Source organism: Podarcis bocagei, assembly GCF_964188305.1.
Source record: "Podarcis bocagei genome assembly, chromosome: 11".
Taxonomy (NCBI): domain Eukaryota; kingdom Metazoa; phylum Chordata; class Lepidosauria; order Squamata; family Lacertidae; genus Podarcis; species Podarcis bocagei.
The window spans coordinates 27978142-28002857 of NC_138136.1; the positions used below are offsets into that span (position 1 = coordinate 27978142).

Consider the following 24716-nt stretch of genomic DNA (forward strand, 5'->3'; position numbering starts at 1 on the left):
GAGAATTGTTACTTTGAGTACAATGAATCCCAAGAAAAGGTGCTGGTCGACTCTTCTTTTTTCTTTTCTTTTAAAAAAATAATTCTATGTCTTTTGTAGTGCCAGCAGGCTTTCTTCCAAAAGATTTCCTTTGAAACAGTTCTAGGAGCAATTCTTAAAAGATAAGCCAGGAACATACTAAAACCAGACAGAATTTAAATAACAGGTTCTTGACAGACAACAGTCTCTCTTCTCAGAGTCTCAGTGCTGCTTTCCTTATGTAGTTCTTCATGTAAAAAGATGACTCAGACATGGTTTTCCCAGAATTGACCTCCAAATTGTGCCTTTTCTTATGACTAATGGTTGTTTTTCATAATAAGTAGGTGAATCTAAAATAGAGTAAGCTTCCTTCACCGAGTTTGCCCCTTCTATTCTAGCGTGTCTGGGCCATCATTCTCTCTGCCCCTTAGCCATTGAACAGTGTATTATAGCCACTCTGGGTTTTGTACTGCACAATTATGCAGTACATCAGCTGTTTCCCTTGTTAAACCTGAGTGGAAATCATTACTTCTGCCAAATGATCCTTCAAAATCAACTTCAAATTGCAGCTTTCCACTGCATATGTTTCTTGAAGAACTGCAAACTGTTATTGCTATGTCAAGGCTGCTCTAAGGCTCATATTCTGGAATGTGATAGTTTTAAACACTATTGATTTCTTCTTTAAATGTAGAGAGTGGCTTGTGTTCCCCTCCCCATCTTTTAATAATTAAGAAAAGTTAGAACTTTGGAGTAAGCAGCGTGTGGTTGGAGGTATAATTATTTTTCATACTCGTTGTTTTTTTAAAAATAAACTCATTAACTTGAGAACCAAACTGCTTATAAAGAAAGTTTTAGAGTAAATATCTTCAGAGGATTTTTTGTTGTTCAGAATTAACCTAATTAAAGTGAGATTGAGTTATAGCAGTTCTTTAATATAAAAAAATGAGTTGCATAGTATACCAATTTTATGTTCAGTTTTAAATATCATTCTTCTCCTGTCTTGAAACTAACTTCGGTCAATATTTAGAACATAAAAAGTAGTCATATTGAATAATTTTTGCCTATTTTGTAGAGTTTAAAGAAACCAAAGGCTTTGTTGAGGCTGAAATTGCTAGCTTTTAAAATTCCATAATGCTTTAGGTCTCCATAATGTAAGACATATTACTTTGCGGCACAGAATAAACTGTTTCTGAAGTTGTAATTGTAAAATACATAATTTTCACATCAACTTAATTTCCTATAACATGTAAAATATATGTAAAACTGTAGATTTGAGTTTAATTTTAAGCATTCTTCTGGAGTCTCTTATGAATAGGGTCTCATGTACGTAATACCTAATTTAACCTGAATGTAGTGACACTCTTGCATGTTACAACACATGACTATTTAAAATTTGTGCTGATTTCAGCTAGTCTGCATTTTGTAGGTAAATGCATCATTGAGAAAGATAATTGCCCTAGCGTTGTAAAATCAAATGTGATTAACTTAAAAACAGGAGCTTAGCTGCAACTGTTTTAGTGATTTAGAATGTGAAATATCAGTTACATGAGAATAAATATCATTTAATTTCCTGGAGTTTACTTTACGTACAGACTTATTGTGTGTATACAGACGTTATTTACCTATAATTGAGATAAATAAAATTTGAAGTAACAAAGCTAGTTGCTGTTTCCTTGTCTGGTAAAATATTACTGTGCAAATATGTTCAAAGTAAGTTCTGCAACATGCAACATATCGGGAATTTGTAAAGGAAGGGAACAGTACTTGCCCACCATTTGATCAGCTGCCTGCAGAGTCATAAAGTAGCTATTAAAGTGACAGTTTGATGAACAAAAGTCAGTTTAGCTTTTAGCTGCCTGCATTGGTAATCTTCACCAGCTTTCTCTATGCCCATTTGCCTAATTAATTAAACATCTCTAACTTGAACAGTTCTTCCAGCACGTCCAAAACCCAGGGAAATTTGTAGTTAATTTCTTTTTATTCTTGCTATATCACAGTAGTTAGATATTATTGTCATTGAATTCATCCAAAAATCACAGGGCAGTTTTACAATATGAAAACAAAACAATACTTGCCATAATAACAAAAACAATAACAAGCACACACACATACAGTTTAAAAAGCCATAGGTTGTTTAATTAGCTAAAGGCCTGGGAGAAGAGGTATGTTTTTGCCTGACATTTAAAAATATGTAACATGCATGAATAGCCTCCTGAAAAATAAATTAATTAAAATATTGTAAGAAGCCATAGGCACTGTGTAAGGGGTTTAAGAAATATTATCTTCAAATGCTTATAGTCATAAACATGATGTGGGTGCAAAGCATTTGCTGTGTAATGTATGTATCATTTATAGGTACTGTCAAAACGTTTAGCTAAGCTGAAACGTCATATATGCAATAAAATCTTGTTATGGTAGAAACACATCTTGTACCTTTTTAATCAGATCATTCCAGCAGCCTGTCTTTTTATTTTATTTCTTTAGTTTGAATAGGAAATTCAGAATAGTTCATGAAGTGAGTTCTTCAGAGGACCAGATTGGCTCCTGCTGCAGATCGGTGATCAGACTTTGTATAACTGCTTACAAGCTGGCACTATTCTGAATGTGATCACTCTCCTGAAGGATGGCCTCACAACTAATACTGCAGGAATTTGATTTGTGTCAAGGCCAGCTTTTTATGTGCCCATAAATAACCAGTAGGAACTTTGGGGTCAGGGCAGGTGTTAATAGTTCTTCTAATCTACTAAAAGTCTGATCACTGTGCTAGTCTCCCTTTTTCTCTTCACATAACACTTTTAGGATTGTAATACTTTAATAATGTTGATGTCAAGCTTTGGTGCTTGTTGCTGATTATTTATCTATTATAAATGCTCCTAGGGTGCCCTTCATCTACAGAGATACCTGGATGGCATACAAAGGTTAATTAAAAAATAAAAACAATATAATACTATGAAAGATAAAACAACAACATAAAAACAATGGAGACAGTTTTAAAAGCAAGCAACAGGCTGGATACTGATCAACTTTAAAACTTTGGACTTTAAATTGCCCAGGCAAATAAATGAGTTTTAACCTGGCTCCAAAATGATTGTACCATTGTGTCATGTAGATCCTTTGGGTTCAGGCAACTGGCTTATTAGTATATAAACCCTACATGCAAAAGTCTTAAGGTGACCCTTTTAATACAAGTTTGGGGGTGGTGTTGCACTTTGTAATATATATTGTTCTTCTAGGTTGATTATGGAGCACCTAAAAATATACTGAGAGCTTTACAAAAGGTAATACAGAGAGACCTCTGCCCAAAGCAGCTTACAATCTAAAAATAAATAGGCAACAGAGTACAGGAAAATGAAGGGAATTGAGAACAATAGTATGGAGATTAAGGGGACACTTGGTTTAAAAGGTGCTTGGTTTTACTCTCTCTACTATGAAGAGCTGTTTTTCATTTAATGCTTACCTAAGTAACACAGTAAGAATACAGTAGTTTAAAGGCAACAGAATTAAGCAATCAAGCTGTGGCTGATTTTTATTGTATAGTTTTTCAATATTTAATATGTTGCTAATATGTAGGTAGTTTGACATTTCATGCAGGTCAAGGTTTGCAAAATGTTTTCCCATTTCAACTCCTAGGCTGATGTCTTCATTTTTCTTAATCAAAAAGTTATTTGAGTTCCTAATCAACTCAAGTGATGTAACACACCCCTTGAAGCATCAAATATAATTACAGTTTATATTGTGAATCTGAATGGAATAGAGTCTGAAAACTCTAAACAAGCATATTTGAGTTGTCATTTCATATTTAACAGATATTTGAATATGCTTCATGAATTTAAGTATTATAACAAAAGTATATTTTGTACTGTTGTACTTTCCTCAAAACATGTTCCACTGAACACAGTGAGCCTTATTTCTGAGTAAGCTATAGTATTGCTTGTGTTGAAATTAAACATGCGTAGAAGAAGATTAAGAAAATGAAGGTGGAAGCAGGTACCTGCTTGACGCACAAGGCATTTAGCATCAGCTGTCTTAGCAAGTGCATACATTTCTGGAAACAAATCTTTGATGTTTCAAGTCACTATGAAACGGATGCAGATATTGGTCTTGTTTGAGTGTGACATTAAACTTCACATTAGTATTATGCAAAAGAATCTTGTTTCATCAAGTCTCTTGTACAGCAGGGAGAGGGGAGCCAAAGCTTTCATTTTGATTTTTAGATAAATACATTTTAGTGTTTGGTTGAATCTGGACAAACTCTGGTTAGCCAAGCTATGGTTTATGGAAATAAGCCAACTTCAAGCCATGGTTTATTAAGTTGACTTGTTTCAATAAAATATAGTTAAAAGATGAACCACAGCTTGAGGCTCAAACATAATTATAAAATGCTGTTAATTGAAAACTTCCCTGAAAGCTTCCAGTCTCCTTATGGCCACAGCATGTATAATAGGGCAGTGCACATGCCTGAGGATTTTGAATCTCACATAAACCATAGTTTATGCATCCACACTAGAGCAATGAATAGTGAGGTGCTTGTTGAGGAATGCAAATATGTACAGAGGAGTTGCTCTTTTTAAAATGACTATTCCATGGCATAACCAACAGAACTGCAGAACTAGAACCTAAACTGTTTTGTCATATATAACCTAATTTCAGTTGTTGGCAGTGTTTGTTGAGGTGTCTTGAACTTGTCCACTGAGGTGCTTTTAGATTAAAGCTGAGGAGCTCTTTTCAGTTCAAAGGCCACATTTCCTCCTAGTCAACCTCAAATATTTCTACACAAACCCCCCAAGCATATCCCTCCATCCATGCAACCAGGAGGTATTATCATCAAGCAGACAAAAGGGCTGACATGAGGTAGGGCTTAAAGCAGAGCTGGCAAAGGGTGTAGCCCAGGAAAAGAGGGTGTAGCTTGGGGAGAGTTGCAAAGACCAGATAAAAAGGTCTAGAGGGCCACATTCAATCCTGGGCCTGAGTTTCCCCATTGGTGTTGCAAAAGCAATTGCCTAAGCTGTTAAATTAGTTTGATGCAACATTGTCAAAACCAAATCTAGTTAGGTTTTGGTGGTTGTTCCAAAACATCAAACAGAAAGATCCAGCTATATGAACCATTTTGAGCAATTTGGGAATGGGCTGTAGAAATTCTTTTCTTCAGTTCCTCTGCCTTTTTATGGCCTAAAGCCGAGTATTGCAACAGTAAAGCTATAATTCATCTTATATGAGGCACCATCAAATTAGATCTTTAACAATTAGTAAAGTATCACTGTTTTTGTCGCTTTCTGCAAAGCATGTTCAGTATCCTTACAATAAAGCCATTCATTCAATTTTATTGTATTTGGATAATTTCCAAAGGTTCCATTCGCAGTCGTAGGTTTTTCTTGTACCAAAACAAATTGGGAATAGCAGACGACTTTTTGTTTGTATATATTAAATAAGCCTGCTGAAAGGTAACAAACCATTCACTATTAAATGCTTTAAATGCTATTCATAGTTTGGAGTTTTTTTCTGAATTAGTGGAAAGGGATATGTGTCCCACAGTTGTGTCTTGTTTTAGTTTTTTGTGAAGAACTTTACCTGATTCATTCTGTTTTCATTTTTGTGGGATCTAATGCTTTCCCAGCTAAGTTAGCTGAATCAAATTACATTTGTGTTAGACCAGCTGAGATAAAGATAAAGTGTGGCTGTTCTGCTAAGGAGAGAGAAAGTGAGGAAGTGCTTTTCTGCTGCAGACCCCTGAAAGCCTATTCAGAGCAGTGGAGATGGTCGTGCAGGGGGCTTCAGAGGGCAGAAGGAATGATGGAGAACTGTTTTCCCTTCACTTACATTAGTTCCACTTGTTGCTGCAAGTGGAACAACAACATTGTTTCATTCAGAGCGCATACTATGGATGTAATGCTAAGCCATGGTTTAGTACTACATGAATGAGCCATGGTGGGCTTCAGGCTTGCTCCCTCTTCTTCTTTCCATGAAGCTAGAAGCTGGACCCATGTTTTGAAGTTGCCTTTATTTCAAACTGACCGTAGGTGGGGATAAACCATAATACTGGGTTTGAGTGTAGTGGAAGTCAGGGTTCAAGATAACTAAAAGTCAATACTGCAGAAGTCCTCTTGACAGGAGGCAGGGATGAGCAGAATGCGGAAACCCAAGCCTTGCTGCAACTCATTCCTGTAACACTTAAGCCATGGTTTGACATTGCATCTGACCCTAGCCAATGCCATTTCAGAGATCAGACTTAATGTGTATTAACCTTTGGTTCTTTGTACAATAATTACAAGCATGAACAAAATACTTCAGATGATTGTTGAAGTAGCTTTGCTTTTTTCTTTTCTTTGAGAGCTCATTGTTCCTTGTTCTTCTTTAGAATCTGGTTCCTTCTCGACCTTCCATCCAATTTCAAGGACTCCAAGGGGTGAGTATTTACTTTTTTAAAAAAATAACTATTATCATGTTAACAAAAGCTTCTCTCTTCTGGCGTGTGTAGTGCCTCCATAAACTGACTTTCTGGGATATGTGAGACGAGCACTCTCAGAACAGAGTGACATAAAACTTAACATGTGAACATGTTTGGAAGAAACAGGGAGGGGGAGACATTAATATATGGAAAACTGAAATATGTGAAAGTGCATTTTTCATAGTTACCTAATATTTTTGCTATAATGTTTTTCATTCAACTTTTTTGGAAATGTGGAAAGATAAACTTGGGAGGGAAGATGTATAGAGGCTTTTCCTTAGTATGACAGAGAAGTTTTGAAGTCTAAGGCAAACAGAAGGGACAGGGAGGAAAGCTTTTATAAGTAATCTTGCTCTTAATGATATTGAGTGTTAGACTTCTAAAAATGCATATTTAGTATACATTACTAAAGGCAAATCTGGGTCAGGTCAGTGCTTGGATTGGAACTTGGGAGCCTTAAGTGTGTCTTTCTGGACAAAAGGTGGAGTACATATACATGCAATAAATAAAGGTGTTTCCTGAAGTAAACTGGTCTTACGGTCAGTGTACTTTCTGTTCCAAACCACCAAAATTGCTCTAAATGCCAGTGTTCTTTGGACTCTCCTAGTCAAGTGATGGAAGGGGAAAAAACTAAATTAAATATGAAGGCAAGACACGTGGAAGATTTAATAAGTGTGTTTGCTAGAATTCTTGACAATCCAGTTTCAATATAAATTCTAGGCTGAGAAGTGACAGCTCAGCTGTTGGTTATTCAGTGCTTCAGGGTAGGGAACATGAGGCCATTCAGACATTGTTGGACAATAGCTCCCATCAACACTGCCAGCGGTAAGGAATGATGGGAGTTTTAGTCTAAGAACATCTGGAGAGCACTATGATGGCTACCCATGGATAAGTCAGGTGGCTTTCTTTGATCTCTGGGACTGGTTGTTAACAACAACTACTAGAACAATACAGGCCATAATTTTAAACAGACTAGAGGGCATTCTTATATTGTGGTACCTCGGGTTACGAACTTCCGGAGGTCCGTTCTTAACCCGAAACCGTTCTTAACCTGAGGCAAGCTTTCACTAATGGGGCCTCACACTGCCGCCGCACAATTTCCGTTCTCGTACTGGGGCAAAGTTTGTAACCCAAGGTACTACTTCCGGATTAGCGGAGTTTGTAACCCAAAGTGTTTGTAACCCAAGGTGTTTGTAACCCAAGGGACCACTGTACTATGACTGTGGCTGCTTCATGTGATTACCTCTTATAATAGGTATGAGCACTTGGAAAAATAAGGGAATACAAAATTGAATTCTTTGCTGGCAATAGCTTGAAACTCTGTAGATTTTGTGAATTTGCATCTTAAATTTTAGCATGCAAAGCCACCACTGCTCTGCTTCTCCATAAGCCACTAGACTGTTGGAAAGTATTTTCTTTCTTTGGTTCGTCTTATCTTAAATTTTGGATTGAGTCTGAAGTTGACTTTTCTGTCCGCCTCTCTGCTTGCACATCTGGTTACTGTTTAACCACATTGGTTGGTTAGCTGAACTAAGCAGGCCACAGTACCTAAATGCCTTCCTCAGAATCGGCAGACTTACTGATGATCTATTTACAAAGATGATGCCATCTGCTATTTTACAGCCTTCAGAGTTTCATTAGGTTTAAAGCCAGATTTTGAGGACTGGATTGCCCTGTATATACCCAAATATTGGAAGTCTAAGAACAACTGAAGAAGTTTAAGTGGTACCTCTGCATGCGAACAGGATCCGTTCCGGAGCCCCATTCGCATCCTGAAGCATCATTTTGAGCATCTGCGCATGCACGAGCGGTGAAACCCGGAAGTAACACACTCCGTTACTTCCAGGTCGCCGCGGAGCGTAACCTGAAAACACTCAACCTGAAGCACATTTAACCTGAGGTATAACTGTATTTAAGAATACAGTGGTACCTCAGGTTACATATGCTTCAGGTTACATACACTTCAGGTTACAACCTCCGCTAACCCAGAAATAGTACCTCGGGTTAAGAACTTTGCTTCAGGATGAGAACAGACATTGTGCTCCGGCGGCGTGGCGGCAGCAGGAGGCCCCATTAGCTAAAGTGGTGCTTCAGGTTAAGAACAGTTTCAGGTTAAGAACGGACCTCCGGAACGAATTAAGTATTTAACCCGAGGTACCACTGTAGTAACTAGATACAGTTCCAATGTTGGTTCTGTTTCGACTGGCATGGATTCCTCTCAGTAGTAGATAAGATACATCTGAAGAATTTCACATACTATTTGTGAGTCATACCAAATATTATCTTTGGCAATGCCACTTCTAAAATGGTTGGTAATGTATAAAGAAAGTCCAAAAATTAAAAGCTTTTTGAAAACTACACCTTCTGCTGTAATTAAAGAAGTGACGTGTGAATCTCCCTTTAACATGGTGACTAATAAACTACATTTTTGCTGGTATGTCAGCCCCTAGTCATCCAGTTTATTGTGCCTGGCAGAAATATAAGGAATGTTGCCTTTCTCTTGCCAAAGGATATACTTCTGAAAATTTCTTTACTGACCTGAAACAGTCCGTAGCATATTCATGGCGTGTTGCTGCCCCCTCCCCTTTTTAAATGACTATCAGTCTGTCAAGTGCAGCATTGTCTTCACTGACAAGCAATGACTTTCCAGGGTCTCAAACAAGGTGGGATCTTCTTACAGTTCTCCCTGGAAATGGAGATTGAACATAACGCACTCTGCCACTAAGTTGTGGCCTCTCCCCATCTCAACACAAGCCTGAATCCAGCCCTATATTTATCTACTTAGAGTACAGAGGGTCTTACTCCAATAAATGTATATAGGATTACAGTTATACATGGAAGGTTCCCATACTCTCTTCCTCCTATGCCATTTTGCATTTTTCAAGAGAACACACACACACACATATTCCTATGTAAATGTTATTCAGAGGGTGGCCGTGGGGATGGAAAGCTTTCCTCCCTTGTCATTGGATCCAAGCCATTGATATTAAAAGGGGCAATACATCAATTCAGTCATCTAAGCCCATTAATATCTGCCATATTTTGCAAAGTTATTCTTTTACTGTGCATTTGAACACCCCTTAAGGTGTCATAACCAAATTGTGCATGATGATGCCCAAGATCAAGGAGCAGGTTTTTGTCTCTGCTTGGATACAGTTGGGTACCATTTTGAATCAAAATGATGGACTGCACAATTGAAAACTCTACTGCCTTTAACTACTGATTAAACTTCACTGATAGCAGGAATGTAGAATTCCAGTGCAATACTGGGTAGAAAACTGCTAGTTCCAAATAAAAAATGCTTCCAGGTGGTGTCTAGGTCTGGTCTTCAGCAAGTTGCCCTAGAGAACTGGGGCAGACAGGCACATAAAGTTCTTCTCTATATGCTCAGTCCTTGTTGTATGGATGGTAATGCCTTAGAGTGCAGAGAATTACAGGAACTAGAAACATTTCCTTATATATGTTATGCCCAAATTGTATGGGAGTTTGTAAGCAAGCACATTTAGTTGCTACTTATTCTTCCTTGTTTCTGGAAGACTTCAGTGACTATGCAGAGAACTTGAACCTTTAGGAAAATACCTTAGGAAGCAAAAAGAAAAGAGGTCCTTGGAAAGAATTTTCCAAATATGCAAATTCTACACAATCATTTAAGTTACCTTAATGCTAAATTATATCACTTACAATGTGTTATTTTACACACACAATTTTTCCGTTTGGTTGTTGTCATATCAAATGCCACTTTATGGCATCTCTGATCTCCAGGAACACCTTTTGGGGAGGCAGAAGGAGCTTAATTGGAAAAGGGGCTGAAATGCCTTCATGTACTCATGGGCTGTTGTGCCCTCCACACCTTAATTAATTATTACATTTGCATCCCATTTTCCTTGGAGGAAAAAGGAGGTCAAGGCGGCATACATGGTTTCTCTCATCTCACAATGTTATCCTCCAAAGAACCCTGTGAGGTATTTTAGGCTAAGACAGTGACTGGCGCAAGGTCACCCAGTGAACATCATGACTGGGTTGCAGCCAACACTCTAAGCATTGCACCACATTGGCTATCATCCATGATACTTTAGAATTATAAATATTACAGGAGCAAAATTAGATTTAAACCCAAAGATCAATGTATTGAAGAACCTGTTTGAATGTAAACCAGTAGGTGCAACTATTTACTTATAAATCTGTTTATAAAGACATTTTTATACCACCTTTGGGTCCCATTAAGAACTCCCTATTATCTTAGAAAGAGCAGTCTACAATAGTAATATTGAATGGAATTGAATCTAAAACACACATAGATTTTTTGGAAAGAGAACACACATGCAAGAAAAATATTTCAATTGGGAATACTGCATAAAGGTTCCAAAATGAGGAGCCACTAGCAGACAGAACTATGCAACCATTGTTGTAGCTATATTCTCATAGATTGAAGCTGACATTCAGAAGGCTCCCAAACCCCGCTTTCCCCTCCAATAAAAGCCCCAGCATATCTGCATTGTGAGGGGATTCTGAGTGAAGTCTTTTTGCCCGACACCCCAAAGAAGGGGTCTTACTCCACACCCAATTTCTGTTTCCCCAAAGAAGAGGAGCAGCCAGGGTGAACCTACTGTATGTCTCCCTTCCTTCTCCTGCTTCTGTTTAGGGCACATGGTTGTGCACACTCTTCTTGCTAAGCTGTGCTTAAGTGTACAGGAAAACTGTTGGGTGTGATACCCCAGGTATGGAAGAAACCCTAGATAAATCACTCTTGTTGGACTTAGACATCATCTTTGAACTAGATCCCCTTTGCTTAATTTATTTAGACATTTTCTAGTGTTGCTTACCTTTTCAAAAATACTTGCTCCATAAGATATGCCTTTGTATAGTGGACCACATGACAGAGTGTCTCCCCCCCCCCCCCTTTTGTATATATTATCTGTGCTTGCACAGTACAGTACTTTATAATCTCTACTAGAATACAGTATCAGTTGCAGTCAGTGGAACAGCATAGCTGCATTATGCTGGCCCCATTATGCTTTTGTACAAAAGCTGTTGATAGAAGTTGCTGGGTCCTCAGAGGGATTTTGAAGCCAACTTTTAGTAGCAGGGTTGCTTGTGAACCCACTGGTATGTTTGCTGTAGTGGGCAGGTATCAATGTTTGTATTGGCCTCATTTTTCTTTCTTGGGTCTCTTGCCGTTTACCTTTTGACAATAGCAACAGCTACAGAGCAAGAAAGAAGATGCAATTCAAGTCCTCACCCCATTGAACTTCTGTTGGAAATACCTATCTAATTAGGCTTATAATTCCATGAAATACTGGCCTGTAATTCTATGAAATGTACTGCATTAATGAAAAACATTTAAAAAATAAAGTAATACTGTTGACATTTATGCTAGTCAAGATTTGGACCACAGTTATCCCTATTTTATCCTAACTATATCTTCAGTTTTTATAAAGAAGAAAATCCTAGCAACTTTAGCTTGGCACCTGAGTGGACATATAATATGTCAAGTCCAAAATGGCCCTCTGGACCCAAATGAAATACTCTGGGTTTGTAGATAATGCTGAGTGGCCAAGCTGCCCGGCATCACTACTGCTGTGTCCTATAGCCAATAAATTTGGAAGAAGTCTGTTGAGCCTGCATTTATTCATATTTATTAAATTTGTATACCACCCTTCATCTGAAGATCTCAGGCAGTTCACAGCATAAACCTACACAGTCAAAATACATAATAAAAACAAGAACAAAACAATTACACCTCCCCCCTTGTGTGTACACATGAGATTATTGAGACTTTAAATGTAAATGAATTATGTAAAGGTGCATTTAGGGCTACTATACCTTGCAAGAAATGTCTAGTTTGTTGTATGCCTTATTATGGATTAATAAACCAGTGAAAGGAAAATATATTGTGAACTCTAAAATATTTCTATGTGTAGCAATATTTTTGCTTGTGCTTTTGTGATTAGAATGCAGTTCTTTCTTAGACTCAGTGTGTGGGATATAGTGTTATTCATACTCGGAATAAATCTATTGAAATCAGTGAACTTCAGTCCATTGATTTTGGAAGACCTACTCTATGACTTGGTTGGATATTACCCAGTGGGTGTCCCTTTGGCAAATTGTCATCTTTCAGTTGCATCTGTTACATGATAATAAGCGGCTGGCATTGCAAGTTTGCTGTATTATTCGTTACAGTATTAATGATCAGATATGGTACTTTTCCATAAAGTAAGCATGTCTGAGTCTTTCTTTTAATTGCTTTTTCAGCTTGTCAAGATTCCCAAAACTGATCTCCCAAATGAAGTGCATACCTTTAATTTCTATTTGTCAAATGTTGGCAAAGATAATCCTCAGGGAAGCTTTGACTGCGTCCAGCAAACTGTTTCAAGGTAATGTTTATGAAAGGGAAATGAAATTGTTTGTTTTTAATTGCTTCTATGATCTGAAGAGTAATTGCAATGAACTATTGATGAGGAATACCTCTCCTAATTTAAACATTACTTTAAAATGTGCTACAATCTGCTGCAGAATGCAATTACCTGTCTGTGGGAAATAATCTTGTTGAGACTTAGTGTTCGACAAAAAAAAGCCACTTCTTCCCCTTCTGCTATTTGATATGAAATGCCTTCCACTATTTATCCTATAAATGTGCCAAAGTATCCTGTCCAATTTACATTATCGAGTTTCTTTCTACCAGGCATACACATGTGATGCTTAGAGATGATCCACGGTGCTCACACATTTAATAAAGAGCATATAGAAAGAGCTGTTTACTTTTGTTACTCAGCCTGCTAAATATGGCAGATGCACCCAGGATACTACTGATGAATCATGCCTTTGCTATAGAATGGAATGAAAGGAATGTTAATATGTATTCTTGGCACAATTGCTTTGTGTGTATTATAGAAATTCAGTACAAATTTCTTTAAGGCTACAGCCTCTTAGAAACTACTTATTGTGGCTTCTTCTGTAGGCACCAGAATATTTAATCTAATGATCAGTGGGGGTTGAGCAGATAAGTGTCTATTTACACACATTTTGCCTTTTTGTAAATTCTTGATCTTGAAGCACCTGTAAATATTACTGTGAGTTGGTGTAATATGGAGAAGTCTGTACTTCTATGTATACTGATTTCTGAGTAAAAATGTTTAGGATCATTTTTGTAAATTTTAAGTGTCAAATCTAGTTCTTAAGTCTGGCTCAAATGCCTCTTCATAATGGGCAGCTAACTAAAAACATTGGCCCAGTTCTGCTAAACCATAGGTTAGCTCTGTGCAGAATCAGGGAGGAGCTGCTATGAGTCTTGGGCTCTGGCTCCCACTCTTTTCTCTTCATTCTATAAAGCCAAGTGGAAGAAGAGTTCCTCAACCCTGACTTTCAGGCACCAGGGAGGAATGAGCATCGTGTGAGACCAAGACTCATGGTGAATCTATCCTCTTTATACACAGAGCACTTAACCATGGTTTAGCATTATGTACAAACTAGACCACTAAGAATTGTCTAGGATCAACAACAGGAGAGGACTTTTGTTTTCTAGCCCTGATTATGGGGTGTCCTGAGGCATCTGATTGGCCAAAACTGGATGTTAGACTGATTCAATTTTTGATCTGATTAATCAAGGCTTCTCTTAATTTTTTCACCACATTCATTGCTTTTGCTTTAAGAAATCATTTCATTTCACTTCCCTGCTGCAGTATATTTGTATAAACCACTATGCTGTTTTATGTTGTTGCCTGAGTTCTCTGTTACAAAAACATCTATTACAGATTTATATACAAAACTGGCAAACAGATGAATATGTTACAGTCCATAACTTGGCTTTAAATGACCAGAAGGAAATAAAATAGTATCTTTTCATACTTAGTTTTGTTATATCTTTGCATCTACATCCAAATGTTTTAAATAAGAATTTTTTCCCCTCATTATTGCTTAGTACCGGATCTTCCCAGCTCAGTTGCTTGGGGTTTATACAGGACAAAATCACAGTATGTGCAACAAATGATTCTTACCAAATGACTAGAGAACGTATGACCCAAGCAGAAGAGGAGTCTCGCAATCGAAGTACAAAGGTCATAAAACCTGGTGGACCATATGTAGGTATGACTGTCGTCTTCTTTTTTCTCTCCCTCTGTAACAGCCTGATGCTAACTGTTGTAACGGTTGAAGTATAACCTGTTGGTTTCAATGAACCTTACTGCTATGTAAACATATATAGGACTGCAACATTCATATGTTGCCTTTTTTTTAAAGCATCCATATGGCACCAGAATACATTGTTTGAGAGGAAACGATGGTTGACATTTGTGCTATGGGAATGACTATCTGTTAGTGATGTATTTCTTGATCCTGATGGCATCATGTCAGGTTCATCTGAATTCTGCTTCTGAATTACCGTAGTTACTGAATTACCATAGTTACCGTTTGAACAATATTTTTAATGCATTTCAGGACTCTGCAGTAGATATAAGTTCCTGTTTTGATATCTTTCTGATTTTAAGGAGTAGAACATTAGTATCTCAAAATCATAGAACTGGATTTAGAAGGGATCTCAGAGGTTATTTAGTTCAGTGTCCAAATTTATGTTGGAGGCAGTATTTTAACAGGATTTTAGATGGCACTAGCAGCTACAGTGTACAGTGATGGAAGAGAGATATGAAGGAGAGAGATTAATTGAGACACCAGTTTTGCCAATTTATATTCTGTCAGATAAGTTAAACCATATGCAGAGATACTTTGACCCAGACATTTCTGTGTGCATTAAAAAAAAAGTGTGTCCAGTGTCTGCAGAAGTTGTGCCAGCTGAAGTTTTTGACAGCTGCAGCTGACATACCAAGTGCGTAGGTATTAAAGCTAGAATATTTATGCTGCCGTCTGCTAGTTCTTATACCAGTGGTAGCTACAGGATTGCTAATGACGGTAATTGTAATAATAGGTGGATTGGCATTCAGTTGTTGTGATATGGCTTCCTTCAGAATCTTATATAGGTCTATTCAGGAGTAAGACTTACTGAATTCAGTGGGGCTTGTTCTCAAGCAAGGGAGTATAGGATTTGTAGCCTGAGTAAAGGAAAATGGAGAGACTCCATATGTAATCTATACTATTTGATACTCTTTGGTTGTTGGGTAATATGCCAGGGAAGGCTCAGCTTCCTGAAGAGCCATAGAGATAAGGTAGAACAGAGAAGGAAGAGTTCTTCTCTATCTTACCTTATCTCTATGGCTCTTCAGGAGTTTGAAGAAACACAGTAGTGAGGATTAAGCTGCATAGGATAATAGGAATTAACTGCAGTTAATTCATTTGGATTAGTGCTTTTAATTTTTTTTCTATTTATGTGTCTATTTTAATGTCCTGCAGCAGGAATTCAAGTTGCTGCATGTTGTATATGAGCTTCAAGTTATCTTTTACTTTATTGACTTTAGAAACTTGGGTTGTACATGCTCGGAATGGCATTCTTTGTAATGCGCTGTCCACTTGGCAAATCATTAAACGTCTTTTGGAAGAAAAGCTAAATTTTATAAAATTAGCCAAATAATTTTTTTGTAACTCTCTTAATTTCTAGTCGCATTCTTCTTTTATTTTTTTTCTTTGGCAATCTGTAAGGTAGATGGCTATGATTCTCACTTCACAGATGGGCAAAGGATGCCAAAACTCCAGACTTGTTCATGCAAACATATTTTTGCCAAGTGAAACCTAGAGGAATAGTAATTTTCTAGCAGATCTCAAGCAAGCTGTGTCATGATCTAAACAGATCATTTAATCTGTATTCACTATTAGCAGTAAACATTTAACTTCCAAAGAATGTTTTGGTTCTAGTGAATTTGTTGTTTGCAGTAGATTAGAATCAGAGAAGCATTTGGGTCTTTTTTGCAATAGTAAAATTCTAGTCAAGTTGCTAATATATTTCATAATAACTGGGAAGCTATTATGTTAACTAGGAGGAAGCTATTTCTAAAACAAGAAAATAACAACCTGATTTATGAGAGAACACTTACTGAAGTGTTATCAAAGGATGGCTGAAATAAGATAATAGTTTCTTTAAATAACATAGGTTTTACCTGTGTTTGGTTAAAGTGTGTTAGATTTTTTATAAAAACTAACAAAGGTTTTAGTATACCAGTAATAAAACCATCTAGTTTTCTGTCTTTTACCTTTAGTTGGCCCCCAAAGCAGTGAGTTTCCTAGTATAATCCAGTTCTACAAAACATTGTCATCCGCTTTCTCAGCCAGTCTAACTCACGACACCAAAGAACTCTTAAATAGCCATATTCCGAAGCATTAGTAGCTGTTGTTGAAACCACGTCATCCCTTGTTCAAATCTGGGATCTGTGTGTATGTGGAATGAGTTCAGGTGGTTTTCATTAGAACTCCTCCTTCCACACAGTTACCAAGATTTACAGAAGAGATGAAGCACTGCAGAACTTTTTTAAAAGACACAGCTCTTGCCAAATAATTTTGAATGCTTGTGGTGATGCAAAGCTCTTTTCCTGGAAAGATACAGCAAAGCTCCAGAACCAAAACATGCTAGTTGTGGGTTCTTCAGAGAAATTTCATAGCAACTATGTTGACTGGCTGTGGAAATAACTAGGCATATTGGATCCTGCAATATTAACGAGAAACATATTTGCTTATCATCTTTAGTGCTCTGTCGCAACTCTGTGTGGCATAGGTTATATGCCATATAACCTATGTGAGCAATATCATAGTGGTCTTTTGTAGTAATACAAATATAGTTCACCACTTTGGGGGCTTTTGGGCTAAATACTGTATATAAATAAACCATATCCCACAATAAACTTGTTCAAAGCAACCTGGTAAGTTCAGCCACGCATAGCTTTGAATTTGGGTGTTTCACTGATTTGGAAAACTCTTGTTTCCTAGAAATAGCTTATTAGCATCTCCTTCTAGTGTAAAATGAAGCAGTAGAAAGTCTTTAAGTAGTATCTATCAGGTGTCAAAAGATTAATTATTTTATTTATAGCTGCCAGGAAACTGCTAGTAAAATTGTCTCTTCTACTAAATTTTGAATCCATTTTGCCCTATTTAGAATTTGTAAAGTGCAATAGCAAGGGTACCAGTCAGTGATCCTTGGACTTAGTTGCATTAAAAAGAACAGTTGAGAGCAGAGGATACAGACACACACCATCAGAAAATTTAATACTAGAAGAAAATAATACCGACAAAAAAAAGAGAGAATGGTTCCATTTCATCAACTAGCACATAGTTTGACTCACCTAGTCTGTTGCACTAGCAGGATGCCACAGTTAAATTTTACAGAATAAAAAGAGATGGGTTGATGATCCCACAAATTACATAGCCTTAACACTGACCAAACTTACCCGTTGGAAATATACTGCAGGGATTTACTTGAGTCTTAAATTATAAGGTAATGAAATTATATCCATTGTTACCGATATTAATATAGGCTATAGGCACAAAGAACGAACAACTCTCTAAAACGATTGAAAATCCTTTTTTTAAAAAGTCAGTTAGGAAGTAAATTTTGGGTAACTCGTTTGTGTCTAAGGTGGAGAGAAATGAAAACGGTTGTTTATCTTGCATATAGGTAAAAGAGTACAAATTCGGAAAGCGCCACAAAGTATTCCAGATGCAGTGCCTGAGAGGAAAAGGTCCACTCCCATCAACCCAGCAAGTACAATACGCAAGACGCATACAAACAACAGTATTTCTCAGCGGCCATATAGGGATAGAGTCATTCACTTATTGGCACTGAAAACCTATAAAAAACCGGAGCTTCTTGCTCGCTTACTCAAAGATGGTGTTAGTCAAAAAGACAGGAATTCCCTTGCAATTATTCTTCAACAGGTGAGATTCTTTGTTTTACTCTCCTATCCTTTCTCATGTTTTTGTTTTCAGTGGTTACGGTACATATATTGCCATGCTTAAATTAGTGGTGTTATGCCAAATTAGTTTTTGGGTTTTTTGGTTTTTCTTTTGCATATCTTGAAAATGCCTCCAGTTTTGCCAACATCCATCTATATAAAAAACTGCAAGTTGGGTCTAAACCTAAAGACTCTTCTAACATGTGCCACAGTGTGGTTTGTGTAAAAACTCTTGAGATAAAGCTTGTGCATTAGCTGGCTCAAATGGTAGGACTACTTTGAATCTGGGGTCATATTTTTCATGACCAAGCACATTTATGCTTGGGCAGAAACAGCACTTGAATGAAAAAGTGAAGGAAGGCATCTTTGCTTCCAAGCCAATGGATTTAAACAACCCAGTTAAAAAGAGCAGTTTTTTTCTAAAATTCTTATTTTAGGAATTGAGAAAACAAACTCCTCAAGAAATTTCCCCCCTGATATTTTAATGAGGGAGAATTGTTACTCTTCAAACTTGAATCAATGAGAACTTCCATAAGGCTCTCCTCCCCACCCCTCAGCTAAATTAATTTTATTAGCTGAAGAAGAAATCTTACTAGGAAGCTATTATAATGGGGTCTTTAAATTGACAATAAGGAAATAGAAAATAAGACTAAGCTACTTAAAGAATTTAGAAAAAGAGTGGGCAGAAGAGAACTCTTTTGCTAAATGCAAGCCTTCAAAGTGGAATGATGAAGTAATTCCACATGTGTAAAAATGTAGACTCTTCTTTCTGCAGAAACTACAAGGCAGCTGAGACGTATATTTCAGAAGTCTTGACTGAGTAGAATATCTGAAGTTAACTCCTACTGATGCAGCATTGCTGTATTCCTACTCTCACTGCCAGAGAGGCAACCTGGTTTTTAAGCTAAACAGCAGTTTGCTTCTTCAGAAACTGCTGCGCCAAGAACAATAAGCAAAGTTCCAGCTTCATGTGCAATTCATTCCTGCACATGCAGATCTTTTCTTTGGAATATAGCCATCATTTAGGTATCTGAGATAGACAGCTATACTTGATTGGTGTTTAAAAGTGATCGCATAAAATAGTTGAATAATTTCATATTCGGTTATCTTTTAAGCACTTATTCATATCACTCTAGACACTGGCGAAGGAAGGTGGGGGCAGCGCACTGCTCTGGGTGTCATCCCTGAGCGGGGGTGACATTCGGTGCTCCGCCCGCCCACATCTCGGACTCCCACGCTACCGCGAGCCGTCGAAAAAAGGGGGCGGCTGCTGTGCCGCTTTGCCGGTTCCTTCCTCTCCCCTTCCCGCTCGCCTGCCTCCTTCCCATCCTATCCCCTGCCTGCTTGCCTCCTCCAGCCAGGAGCGTGGCGCACCAGCTCCCCCCTTGCTCTGATGGCTGGCAGTAGGCGCGGGAGTCACGGGTAGGCAGTGCTCCATTTCCTCGTGCTCCCAGCTGGAGGAGGCAGGCAGGGGAGAGGACGGGAAGGAGGCAGGTGAGCAGGAAGGGGTGATGAAGGAAGTGGGATCGGTGAGTGCACGCGCACACGGCTATCCTGCGCTTGGAAGGGCACACTCCACACCCTTTGGGAACATGCCCCCATGCCCCTCGAGAACGAGCCCGCCCTGGGCAGCGCGGGCGTATGCTCCGCCACTAACTCTAGAAAGTGAAAAGATTCCATGGTTTACATAGGTTTTACGAATCTGGAATGTTCTGATGGATGGTGCAGTGATTTAGGGAAGAAAGCAGATGTCTTAGGCCAGTTGAGAGATCAGTTAGGGTTAGCTAATAATTCTACTTTTCATTATCTAGGAAGAATAAGGAGGGAAATAAATATATGTCTTAAAAAAACAAGTGGGATAAACATCAGAAAGATCACCAGCTATTTTGCAGTAGTTTCAGTAACCAAAGCAATTTAGGAGGATAATTAGGTAATGTTCAGGTGTAGAGAAATGCAGGATTAGACTAATATGTTGAATTGTACAGGTTAATACATATGAAGGGAAAATGCAATGTCGGCCTCTTTTTCAGAATATATACATTCACACATATTTCAATACTGTGTGACCTAGGTATGTGATAATTTGAACCAAATTTGTGCTTAGGATGGAGTCTGGATGTATTCAGTCATCATATCAGATCATATGTATGTATATGTTATATGTTTTGTATTTAAAACATTTCTGTGAGTCTGTGTGCAAACACATACACTGAGTAAGCAAAACTATTTTTAACATGGTATTTATATTCTCTTTAAACTCTTGGGATAAATCTATATGTAGCTGTTGTGACTTTTACATCAGTCTTGCATGGTCTTACCCAAATTTTCTCTGTAGCTTATTTCTTTAATAATATTTCTATACCACTTGCATGGTGATTTACACTTGCAAAGTGATTTACAAGAGTAAATAATACTGAGAAGCCCATTCACAGGAATAAAACTAGGAGGGGTGTAGTGCTACCAGTCAGGGAAAGTCTGATAAGTGGGATTTTAGGAAGCAGTGGACAAACCCAACAGTCTGTGCCTCCCAAACATTGGAGTTGGGGGAAGGCATTCTATAGAGTAGGCAGCACTGTGGAGAAGACCTGCCTTCATGGTTTGCTGTGTTGAACACCAGGTTCTGTCAACTTGCTGATACTGTTTGTATTTTTATCTCTTTATCTGTAGGTAGCCAATTTGAATCCAAAGGACAACTCTTATACACTGAAAGACTATGTTTATAAGGAAGTTCAGAAAGACTGGCCTGGGTACAATGAAATAGATAAACAGTCGCTGGAATTAATACTCTCCCGGTAAGTTCAATCCCTTCTTTGTAATATGTTGACTTGAAAACAAAAGCTATTTGCTTCCTACAAATAATAACTGCTAGAGCATCGTTAACTTGATATTCCTTGTAACCTGGAATGTGGGTGATCTTTACAGAAAACTCAGTTCATCTCAGAATGTCACCAGCACCGGTCACTTGGAAGCTCCTCTGGGCTCTCAGAAAGATGCTGCATCTGCTTCTCCTTCCCAGGTATTTTATTTGTCACTCTTTATACCCTGATTCATCCAATAAGGCAACACATGACAAATGCTGAGGTATGTGTGGAAGCTCCAGTTGTCTAGTGGGAAAGAGCCATGTAGAAAGAGCCACTCACTTGGCATGCAAAAAGGTCCTGGCATCTTCTTGTCTGAAGTTCGAAAGAGCTGCTACCAGTGTTGGAGTTTATGCCCGCGCTGACTGGGGCGGGCAGGGCAAAGAGTCCAGGATTGGAGAGGGGCGGGGAAGCTCCTGCCCACTCTTCTACTGCTCTCCGCCTCCGGGTCAGACGTGACTCGGTAGTGGAGCTACTGCTGCCGAGGAGGGTGGGCAGCAGCTCTTCCACCCACTTGCCTGCTCTCCTTCCTCCCGGGTCAGGCCTGAACCAGGGGGTGGAACTGCAACAGGCACAAGTGTTGCAGCCAAGGCATAGCTTCTTCTGGCACGGAGCCAGGGTCTGATGAAGGAGCCTGCTGTGGGGCGCCTGTTTGTGCCCTTTCAAATTTGCACCCGGGGCCATGGCAGCCACGGCACCCACCACGCTGCACCTCTGGGCGCTACTAGCTGTAGACAACACTGAACTAGAAGGTTGAGTGTTCCAGTTTGATATAAAGCAGCTTCTCTTCCTCTGAAGTATTTCTATAGATATCTATATTATGGTAACACCTGTTTTGGAGAGGGAATTGCAACTGTCTTCCAAAGTTGAAAATACTGGACTTACAGAGTGGCTTAAAATTCCTAATAAGTGTTCCAAGAGAAGAAGAATCAGAAGCAGTTCTAATCTGCCCTAAGGAGAAAGAATGGCTTTTTGTGCTTGCCTTTTGGTCTGCTGGTTTCTGTCTCTTCTGTGCACTCTCTCTGACTCACATCTAATTTAAATCTGTTGTGTAGATTGGTGCTGAGCCCTTCTGGTAAGATTTCCTGCACTGTACTGAAACAGTCCATGTCCTTACAGATATGAGTCATTGGACACAACCCACTTGACTACTTGAGCACACATACACCTGGCATTAGTTGTCTTTCCAGTTTGGCAGCCCCATGCCACCAAAGCGCATTTTAAGCTTTTCAGTTTCAAAATGTGGCTTGTTGTTTCCCCGGGAAAGTGCTGATTTGGCAAAGTAGCATCTAGCTTGGGTGTGTGCATACGTGCTCTTGGGCATATATTCACTCTGTGTTTTTTTTTAAACACCTCCACTATTGGGTGAGAGTGACTTCAGACAATAGTGGAATAATTCTTTCCTCTCATGTGAAAAAGTCTGGTCCTATCCTGCAGGAAGGTGAAGCTGACCATTTCAGATAGCATAGGTGAAAGGGATTGATGAATGCAGAAATTAACGTCTGAAGAGTATAGCAAAACTTTTTTTAAGTGTTGGTTCTATCATGGTGGGGAGTCATGATTTGATGCTTTGCTTCAGGCAGCAAAATATTTTGGGTCATGGCTGCATGTGGACACGAGAAATTAGGACAAGGAAAGTGTATTTAGTGGTTTCAGAAAACTAATTTAGCACCAATTGACATGTTACGTACAAACATGTTTCCTTTAATAGCTAAATTATCACAGTGTGAATTGTTTGGTTTTCTTAAGGAAAGAATCCATGTCCAATAGAGAATTCCCATGGCACCATAAATAAAATCCATTGCAGAAGCTCCCTTCTGCTCACACAACTCTTCTTCTAAAGCTTGAAATAGTGTTCCTTTATCTTCTATATTTGCTATATAAGTATTTCTAATTGTCATTTCTTAATAACTGCAAAAGTAACAGTGCTGTTTGTGCGCCTCAATTTATTGCAGAAACGGCTTTTGGATTCTGATTTTATTGATCCTTTAATGAGCAAAAAACCAAGGATATCTCATCTTACCAATAGAGTTCAACCAACACTAAATGGTCACTTGACTGCTTCTGGTGAAAAGAATGCTGAAGCTTCTCAGCCTCCCCCTCCCCCTGCAGTTGCTGCAACACCAGCTGCTCTGCCACTTCCTCCAACTTGCCTTCCTGTTTCAAATCCTCCTCGAACTGTGAATTCTAACTCCAATTCCCCCAGCACTCCTGAAGGCCGGGGGACTCAAGACCTGCCTGTTGACACTTTGAGTCAGAATGGCAGCATTTATGGGGACCAGCACCAGAAATATACTTCTAGGACTCCGCTGGAAATCCCAGCACCTGCTGAAGATCTGTCAGTGTGCCCAAAGTCTACGGATGAGAAACACTCAGCGTTGCACAAAAAATCCAAGAAGAAGTCAAAGAAGCATAAGGAGAAGGACCAAATCAAAGACCACATCACTGGGAATGCTGCAGAGAAGGAGAGAGACTGTGAAAAGAAGGAAATTGTCAAACTGAAGAACTCCAGCCTGAAATTGATTGAAGGTATTGTCATTGCTTTTCACTTTGGATGACCAAGGCACCTATGCCCTATAATTACATTAGCACTGAAGCATGGGAGTTATTTGCCCATGGTAATACCTGCATACAGTAATACCTGCATACAGGTAGACAAGGGATAGTTGAATGAAGTGGTTGCCTCCCATGCCAACCCCTCCCTTGTCTCCAGGATGCAGGCATTCCTGTTATTAGTGCAGGATGGGGCCAGCCCACAAGCAGTTAAACCCATGCAAATGTAATACATGGAAATTCCCTGTCTCTTTCCTTTTGCCTGAACTTGAAATCTGTTGCGAACGACCAATGCATATTCAGAGCCACATGAATGAAAGCCTTATACAGTGTATATATCTTGCCTCCAAACAATTTCTCTAATCAGCTGAAGTTTATATTCGTAAGCCTGTTCTTGTAAGGTTGTTTTTCTCTTTATTAACTTGCATACACAGTTTCAGTGTTGGAGAGAAGTAACATCTGCAAAAAGCTGTGGGAATGTATTCTGACCATCATTTATTCTAACCTGCCCCACAGATTTCCTTTGTACTGATTTATTTGAGATTTAATCTAATGGGTAGGACAGGAATAATATTTAAATCATTGACAGTAATGAACCCAGTATACAGCAGTCTACAAATCTGGGCTGGCCTTGATTACCAGTCGCAAACTTACAGTCACCAGGACACTGACTCACCTCGGAGTTGAGCTTTGAGAAGGTCTAGTGGGGTGTTATTGAAATCGCAATACTTAGAGGTAAGCCATCATTCTTGCAACTGAAGAGTAGGGCTAGGATTTGCTTTGTACTTCTAGGTGTCTCAAGAGCAGAGAGTCAGGGTGACAAGCCCCCACTCCCCATATGATATAGGCTGGAGCTATGCATAAACAGCTGAAAGGCACAAGTTTGTTATATTGACTACTGTGACCACACTTGTGGCCCAATTCAAGAACCACACCGCATAACTTTTCAGATAGCGAAAAATACAAACATGATTGATGGCTGTAGCATGATTAAGTTATTGGTGCACATTATTAAAG

The 24716-nt window shown here is 38.7% G+C and overlaps 1 protein-coding gene across 1 annotated transcript in view; it reads left to right on the forward strand.

Moving 5' to 3' along the window:
- Window positions 1-24716, forward strand: part of ELL2 (elongation factor for RNA polymerase II 2) — a 38771-nt gene that overhangs the window by 1757 nt on the left and 12298 nt on the right. The window contains exons 2-8 of the mRNA XM_081213346.1: window positions 6374-6421; window positions 12716-12837; window positions 14382-14545; window positions 18012-18271; window positions 20956-21080; window positions 21211-21304; window positions 23102-23675. Coding sequence (XP_081069472.1) covers window positions 6374-6421; window positions 12716-12837; window positions 14382-14545; window positions 18012-18271; window positions 20956-21080; window positions 21211-21304; window positions 23102-23675 — 1387 coding nt within the window. The remainder of the gene's footprint in view (window positions 1-6373; window positions 6422-12715; window positions 12838-14381; window positions 14546-18011; window positions 18272-20955; window positions 21081-21210; window positions 21305-23101; window positions 23676-24716) is intronic.